Source organism: Perissodus microlepis, chromosome 8, assembly GCF_051167445.1.
Source record: "Perissodus microlepis isolate ML-2025 ecotype Zambia chromosome 8, ASM5116744v1, whole genome shotgun sequence".
Taxonomy (NCBI): Eukaryota; Metazoa; Chordata; class Actinopteri; order Cichliformes; family Cichlidae; genus Perissodus; species Perissodus microlepis.
Genome location: NC_140468.1, coordinates 15256920 through 15266072, shown reverse-complemented (window position 1 = coordinate 15266072; position 9153 = coordinate 15256920). Strand labels below are relative to the sequence as shown.

The 9153-nt window shown below is 41.6% G+C and overlaps 1 protein-coding gene across 1 annotated transcript; it reads right to left on the bottom strand.

Annotated features, from left to right (window-relative positions):
* Positions 1 to 5762: 5762 nt before the first annotated feature.
* Positions 5763 to 8632, bottom strand: LOC146381623 (mucin-13-like). The gene is made up of 9 exons (XM_084936848.1): positions 8576 to 8632; positions 8356 to 8414; positions 8071 to 8222; positions 6990 to 7118; positions 6844 to 6886; positions 6714 to 6751; positions 6452 to 6539; positions 6021 to 6312; positions 5763 to 5928 (listed from the first exon to the last, which is right to left on the bottom strand). Exons 1-9 carry the CDS (start codon positions 8630 to 8632, stop codon positions 5770 to 5772), a joined length of 1017 nt encoding a protein of 338 aa, XP_084792974.1. The 3' UTR covers positions 5763 to 5769.
* Positions 8633 to 9153: the final 521 nt, after the last annotated feature.

Below are 9153 nucleotides of genomic sequence, written 5' to 3'. Positions count from 1 at the left end.
ACCAAACAACTGCAAATAATCTTTTAAATCTTACTTTATTGACCCTTTTATTTTGTTTCAGGATGCATGGTTCAGCCCTTGCAGAACTCATAGGCCAGCAACTGGATTTCTGGAGGAGTGTCTACCAAATGTCAGGAAAAGGCTTCGTTCTATCAGGGAGAAGAATTCAGCACCAAAGGAAACCCAAGAAAATGTTCATCTTGCCTGGTACTAGAAGATAGATTTGTTTCTGCTTTTTGCAGCAATCTAAGATCTGTTGATGGCTGCTTCAAAGCATTTTTTGTTTTTGATGCAGGTTACCCAAAGTTATGCGCCCAGGTTTGGGAATTCCTTCACACTGTCATCTATTCCAGGAATAGATGAATCCCAGGACATGAATCAAATATGATCAAATTAATGATGGCTCATTTAGCTATGATGGAAGTGTAAAATGTTGTTCATAAAGGTGCATGAAATGATCTGAGATTCCCTCTTGCCACTTTTCCAAAGTGTTGATGTATGTTAAGTACAGAAAAAAATCATCATCAGTTTTTTTTAGTTAAGAGTTTTTACATGTAATTTGTTCTAAAACAGAGCCAGCTTTGTATTAACTTGCATTTTACTTTCATTGATATATTTTGTATGGATTTTGCTGTCTATATTCTATGTATCATATGGCAATAAAAACAGTTTTGAGAAAATCTGTATTGAATCTAGTTTTTGTGATGCGTTCTGAGTTTTGACCCAATTTTTATTAACCTCAGCTTTAAACATTGGTCAATTTAACCCAATTTTTGGACAGTTATCCTAACCCAGTGTGCTGGGTCAAACCAATAACCCAAACCCATATACACACACACACACACATATATATGTGTGTATGTATGTATATATATATATATATATATATATATATATATATATATATATATATATATATATATATATATATATATATAGGAAGCTGTCCATACCTGAGGCCTTGGAAACTGCCAAGCAACGACTCAAAGCCTTGGCCAGCCGCTTGAAGAGATACACCAGAGAGATAGAAGGCAAGAGAATAAACCAGCTGTTCTCCACGGAACCAGCCAAGGTGTACTCTCAGTGGCAGGGGAACAATATGACCAAGGCTGGAGACGGAGCAATACTGGAAGAGCATATGGGAGAAGGACGCTACCCATAACGGCAATGCTCAGTGGCTAGTGGATCTGAGGGCAGACCACAGCGACCTCCCCGAACAGGGTCCAGTAACCATCACAGTGGCAGATATCCAAGAAAGGGTCTCCAGTATGAAGAGATGGACAGCACCAGGCCCTGACATGGTTCACGCCTACTGGCTGAAGAAGCTGACTGCACTCCACGAGCGCCTGGCAGCACAAATGAACCAGCTGCTAGTTGACGAGAGACACCCGGAATGGCTAACCGAAGGCCGGACGGTCCTGATCCTCAAGGACCCCCAGAAGGAACCAGTCCCCTCCAACTACCGACCAATAACCTGCCTCAGCACCACGTGGAAGCTCCTGTCAGGCATCATAGCGGCTAAGATGAACAGGCACATGGGTCAATACATGAGCGGGGCACAGAAAGGGATGGGCAAGAATACCAGAGGCGCAAAACACCAGCTACTGGCAGACCAAGCAGTCAGCCGAGACTGCAGGACCAGACTGACCAACCTGTGCACTGCCTGGATTGATTACAAGAAGGCCTATGACTCAATGCCCCACACCTGGATCCTGGAATGCCTAGAACTATACAAGATAAACGGGACCCTGAGAGCCTTCATCAGGAACTCAATGGGGATGTGGCGGACAACACTGGAGGCCAACCTCAAGCCCATAGCACAAGTCACCATCAAGTGCGGGATCTACCAAGGAGATGCTCTGTCCCCACTGCTATTCTGCATGGGCCTTAACCCCCTCAGTGAGATAATTGACAAGACTGGCTACGGATACCGACTACGGAATGGAGCAGTTGTCAGCCACCTCCTGTACATGGATGACATCAAGCTGTATGCCAAGAGTGAACGAGACATCGATTCACTGATCCACACCACCAGGATATACAGCAATGACATCGGAATGTCGTTCGGGCTGGAGAAGTGTAGTCGGATGGTAACAAAGAAAGGGAAGGTAGTCAGAACGGAGGGGATCAAACTACCAGAAGGCAACATTGCAGACATAGAGGACAGTTACAAGTACCTGGGGATCCCGCAGGCGAATGGGAACCATGAAGAGGCCGCTAGGAAAGCTGCAACCACCAAGTACCTGCAGAGGGTCAGGCAAGTCCTGAGGAGTCAGCTGAACGGTAAGAACAAGATCCGGGCTATCAACACCTACGCCCTGCCCGTGATCAGGTACCCTGCTGGGGTAATAGGCTGGCCAAAGGAGGAGATAGAAGCCACTGACATCAAGACAAGAAAGCTTCTTACCATGCATGGAGGGTTTCACCCCAAGTCCAGCACCCTGAGGCTGTACGCTAAGCAGAAGGAAGGGGGCCGGGGACTCGTGAGTGTCAGCACCACAGTCCAGGATGAGACAACGAACATCCACAAATACATCACGAAGATGGCCCCAACTGACAGCGTGCTCAGTGAATACCTCAGGCAGCAGAAACCCAAGAAAGTGGAGGAAGGCGAGGAACCATCATGGAAGGACAGGCCCCTGCATGGTATGTACCACTGGCAGATAGAGGAGGTGGCTGATATCCAGAAATCCTACCAGTGGCTGGACAAAGCTGGACTGAAAGACAGCACAGAGGCACTAATCATGGCAGCACAAGAACAAGCTCTGAGTACAAGATCCATAGAGGCTGGGGTCTATCACACCAGGCAAGACCCCAGGTGCAGGCTGTGTAAAGATGCCCCTGAGACAATCCAGCACATAACAGCAGGGTGCAAGATGCTAGCAGGCAAGGAACGCCATAACCAAGTGGCCGGCCTAGTGTACAGGAACATCTGTGCCGAGAATAACCTGGAAGTCCTGAGGTCAAAATGGGAGACGCCCCCAAGGATGGTGGAGAATGACCGAGCTAAGATCCTGTGGGACTTCCAGATACAGACGGACAAAATGGTGGTGGCTAACCAACCGGACATAGTGGTGCTAGACAAACATGAGAAGACGGCCGTAGTGATTGATGTAGCGGTTCCGAATGACAGCAACATCAGGAAGAAGGAACACGAGAAGCTCGAAAAATACCAAGGGCTCAGAGAAGAGCTCGAGAAGATGTGGAGGGTGAAGGTAACGGTGGTCCCAGTGGTAATCGGAGCACTAGGTGCAGTGACTCCCAAGCTAGGCGAGTGGCTCCAGCAGATCCCGGGAACAACATCGGAGATCTCTGTCCAGAAGAGCGCAGTCCTAGGAACAGCTAAGATACTGCACAGGACCCTCAAGCTCCCAGGCCTCTGGTAGAGGACCCAAGCTTGAAGGATTGACCGCCCACAGGGGCGAGTGGGGAATTTTTTTTATATATATATATATATATATATATATAGATAGCCAGCTCTAGTCCTGATGGTTCCATTTATACATGTTGGAAGCAACTGTGTTCTTTGGGACCTTCAGTCCCAACTGCAGGAATGTCTTAAAGACATAAAGACCTGGATGGCCGCTAACTTTCTGCTTCTTAATTCAGATAAAACTGAGGTTATTGTACTCGGCCCTGAAAATCTTAGAAATATGGTCTCTAACCAGATTCATACTCTGGATGGCATTACCTTGGCCTCCAGTAACGCTGTGAGGAACCTTGGAGTCATTTTTGACCAGGACATGTCCTTCAACGCACATATTAAACAAATATGTAAGACTGCTTGCTTCCATTTGCGCAACATCTCTAAAATTAGAAATATCCTGTCTCAGAGTGACGCTGAAAAACTAGTTCATGCATTTATTACTTCCAGGCTGGACTACTGTAATTCATTATTATCAGGATGTCCAAAAAACTCACTGAAAAGCCTTCAGCTAATCCAAAATGCTGCAGCAAGAGTACTGACAGGGACTAGAAGGAGAGAGCATATTTCTCCTGGTTTGGCTTCCCTTCATTGGCTTCCTGTTAAGTCCAGAATTGAATTCAAAATCCTGCTCCTCACATACAAGGTCTTAAATAATCAGGCCCCATCTTATCTTAATGACCTTGTAGTACCATATCACCCTATTAGAGCACTTCGCTCTCGCTCTGCAGGCCTACTTGTTGTTCCTAGAGTATTTAAAAGTAGAATGGGAGGGAGAGCCTTCAGTTTTCAGGCCCCTCTTCTGTGGAACCAGCTTCCAGTTTGGATTCGGGAGACAGAAACTATCTCTACTTTTAAGATTAGGCTTAAAACTTTCCTTTTTGCTAAAGCATATAGTTAGGGCTGGACCAGGTGACCCTGAATCCTCCCTTAGTTATGCTGCAATAGACGTAGGCTGCCGGGGGATTCCCATGATGCATTGAGTTTTTCCTTTCCAGTCACCTTTCTCACTCACTATGTATTAATAGACCTCTCTGCATTGAATCATATCTGTTATTAACCTCTGTCTCTCTTCCACAGCATGTCTTTTATCCGGTCTTCCTTCTCTCACCCCAACCGGTTGCAGCAGATGGCCGCCCCTCCCTGAGCCTGGTTCTGCCGGAGGTTTCTTCCTGTTAAAAGGGAGTTTTTCCTTCCCACTGTCGCCAAAGTGCTTGCTCATAGGGGGTCATATGATTGTTGGGTTTTTCTCTGTATCTATGAAGCGCCTTGAGGCGACTTTTGTTGTGATTTGGCGCTATATAAATAAAATTGAATTGAATTGAATTGAATTCAGTGCTACAGTTTTTTCTGTATCCTTCCCCAAATCTCTGCCTCAATAAAATTCTGTCTCAGAGGTCTGCAGACATTTCCTTGGACCATGGCTTGGTTTGTGCTCTGATCTGCATTGTTAACTCTGTGACATTATATATGTGCCTTTCCAAATCATGTCCAATCAACTAAATTTACCAGCTGTAGAAACATCAGGTTCTGAATTATTGCAACACAAATGATGTGCTTCTAAGTTACCAGTCTGAAGTTTCATGAGGAAATCATGTGGTTTCCTCATTGGTACATGTGCCGTGCATTGTCAGGGTTCTGGGTCCTTCTGACCCAGCATTTTGTGTTTCCTTGTGATATTTCTGTATTTTGGGTTATGTCTTGGTTCTTTAGTAGTCTTTAGTTATATTCTCTGTTTAGCTCCTTGATTATTTGAGTATTCGGGTTTGACATCAAGGCTACATCTTTGAGTTTCCTTTTTCTAGACACACACACACACACACACGCAAACACACACACACGTGTGCAACCTCACCGCTTGATGCTAATATATACTACACACAGGTTCTTATAATTTTATTAGAATAAACTCCTCTCATTCACAAAAACTGAATTAAACATCAAATTTCAGTTCATCACAAAAAATTAACATATTTACATGCAAAAAATTTGTGAATTCACAGACGAATGAAGCATTTATCAGACAAAGGAACAATCATAAGCAGCACCTCATTATCGCAATATATTTGGACATGAATGTCCAGGTTTTTCCAATCAATTTAAAATAGACAACTCTTTAATAACTCATAATTCATATAACCAAAACCAATAAAAAATGAGACCAATCCTCGAAATCATGTCTCCAACTTGATATAAAGTAGTCACGATCAGACAAGATTGGTTTATGACAGCTTGTACTGTAGTCAGTCACATAAGATTCAATACGATTCATTACATACAGGAATTATAAAACAAATTTAAAAACATAAACCTGTCATTGTATAGTGAGCCTTTCTGATGTTGTACTAATAGTAGCGTCTTCCATCATCGTGTGTGTAGTGCGGGTTGCTGTGGCCCTGGTTCTGAGTATATGGGTTCATCCTGGGTTGATTTTGGGCATAAGGGTTGTTCCGAGGTTGAGTCTGAGCGTATGGGCGTATGTCCTCTGGTTCATCATGTAGCCACTACAGAGAAAAAAAGAATGAGAGTAAATTTAACAGCAAACACTAAAAAAAACCAAAAAAATCTGATGAACATATCTCTTCTTTATACACACAGAGGAATACTCTGAGCCACTGTTCATATGTCCAAAGTTTTGTCGGCTGTTGCTTGGTTTCATCTCCAGGTTGGTCCTGTTGTCCATGCTGTTGGTGGGGTTGCCAGCTCGTGGGAACATGGGTACCCCACCATTCTGAAAACCTAAATTGCCATTGCCTGACCCATTAAATGAGATTCCCTGGCTGTGGCCAAACTTATTGCTAGCCACTGGTTGTGTGGCAGAACTCAGGTTAGTGTAGGGTTTTTCCATTTCTGCACTTTTGCTCTTCTTTGAGATTTTGTTTGATTTTCTGAAATCACAGCAGTAAAAAATATTGTAATTCACTATTGACTCTGTCAGACATGAACAAATTCTGACAAAATATTTTCTCACATTTATAACTGTTAGAATGACACAAAAGTGGATGAATGAATTAGTAAGAAACTTACTGGGTAGCTACTACTGGTAGAAGAATGAGGGCTATGAGCAGCAGTCCTCCAAGCACAGAGCCCACAATTACCAGAATGAGCTGCCAGTCTAATAAAACACAATGAAGAGGACATCAACTTTTATCGCATTTTCCAGCTTTTGAATAACCTTTCTACCTATTGTATCATGTGTTATCTTTTATCTTGTGAGTTTTTTCTTTAAATAGCTGTCATTAAGTAACCATGCTTCTGCTTTCACTTTAAAAACATGCAGTATACTCACTTTCTGAGCAGTCAAAACCAGAATAACCAAACGAGCATCTGCAAGACAAGAAGAAGGTTGATTTTAAGATTTATATTTAAAAGCAAACTTACATCAATAGAGGACATACAGGAGGGGAAGGAGTACTTACTTCACGCACTTATTATCCTTCAATTTTTCCCCAAGGGGACAAGCTGTAAATAAAAAAAAAAAAAATTGAGACAGTTTGTCGTTTGCTTACATAAAACACACAGACACACACACACACCACTTACTTTGCTCAGGAAATTGTCTTACCAATGCACATTCTATTACTGTAGTCTGTTTGCATGTAGCCTTGGTTACAAATACAGCTGAAAGTTCCATTGCCTGATTTGCAGTTTGTGGAGTGTTCATCACAGGGAGTGTCATCACACAGGTTCGTAACTTTAAATGACGGAGAGAAAAAAAGCCTCAGTACTCAAGGACATGTTTCGCAACATGTACAACAGTAAAATAAACGAATCACTAATATGCCATGAAATGAACCCTGGACTGAAATTAACAGCATGACTTCATCTTCAAAATATCATGATCATCAGAACATCATAACTCACTGAATTATAAATAAAGATTATAATACATGCAATGGCAGCAGCTGCCCTGATTGTGACATCCATTATAGTTTTATTACAATTATCTTTGACAGATGGTGGAAATAGTTTCATTTAGACAGAAGTGTAGATTTAGTACAAAGGATTCTGAAACACATCTTGTCAATTATATTCTTTCTGAAAACAAATCTATTCCTACTGTGAGTTTTATTCTAGATACATGTCGACATAAAAGTGACTGAAACAACACAATGTGCTTGTCATGGCTGTGCTGTGTGGCAGGAAGGCAGGAAAAAAAACCCAAAATGCAGGACTCTCAAAACAGGACTGAAAATCAAAATGCAGCTTTATTGCTGGCAAAACAAGACCCATAACAGAGGCGCTAGAGGACTGACCATGACAAACACACAGCATGTTGAGGGTACAACACGCGAGAGAGCAAAGGCAAACACAGGGCTTGTATACACAGGGGAGTAATCAGGGAATGGGAAACAGGAGGGAGACACAGCTGGAAGAAATTAGGCTAACGAGACAGGGGAGAAGTAAAACTGAACACACTGACATTAGACATGAACATGAAACAGGAAACAAGAAACAATTTACTAAGAGAAGGACTTGACAGAAAATATAACCCGTAATACACAATCAGACCAGCACAACTCAAGAATCAGAACATAAATATAATGAACATAATCTAGAAAAACACCAAAATATAAGAAACAGAAAAAGCTGGGTCAAAATGACCCAGAACCATGACAGTGCTAGAATACAGGTAACAAACTTACTCTCAAATGTCTTCTCAATCACGTTACAGTCCGTACACTCTGTTAATGCTTGTAAAACTTGATCATCTGTGATTTCAGAACTGGCCTCGAAGATGATCTGTACTGATGCAATGACCTCTGAGCTTGCCGTTGACACACGAGTGGTTCTTGGACTGTAAAGACAGAAATCACATTTAGTGATGATTGCATCATTTATTTGTGCAGTATAATAACATGTTAATGTACATTGATGTGAAACAGGCTGAAAGATTTTATAGTAAAAGCTGTTGTCAGTCTGAGACTTACAGGAGTTTCAGCACTATAGATCTGGAGTAACCGTTCTTCTTGTTATAAACTTCATCCAGCTGTGTTTTCAAAAGAAAATATGTTTTGCTCAGTATGAGTATTAAGATTGATTAAATAACTGATGAAATTGTTTTTAGTATAATTTGTAATGTCAAGTGCATTTTCAAAAAATGTCCATAAAGACACATTTATTGATAGAGAATACTACCTAATTACTTACCTCAGCAATGATTTCATTAGCAGTTTCTATAAATTCCTTTGATGTGGTGTTTGTCATTTCATTTTTAAATGGTTTTTTCACTTTAAGATTTCCAGGGAAGACTTTGGCTGAAAACAAGAAAATATCAGAAGAAAGCAAAAATCTAATAAAATTATATTTTATATCTCTCATTTTCTTGCTAAAAGGAGGGAGATTGATGCCAGTCTCATACAGTGTCTGTCTGTTAAATATCAAGCTACAACTAGCAGGTACTTAACTAAGATTAAGACAGGAGGCTAGCTGGGTTAGTCCCAGACATAAACCCCAGAAAAACAAAAAAAACAAAATCCACTTTGTCATTCTTACACTTTATTTTTGTATGGATAAAGTAAACCAAATCTAAAATGTTAACATTAAAATGTATTTCACAGATTGCATTAAGTTGGCTAAGCCAGGCTAACAGTCAACATTACTCACTTCTGTTTATGTCCGACTAAACTGATTGGGAGATAGCTAGTTCAAGAGGTACATATTGTTTTGAATGACCTGTCCTTCAGTGATCTACTAATCTTCGTCCAGCCCACGTAGTGTTATATACT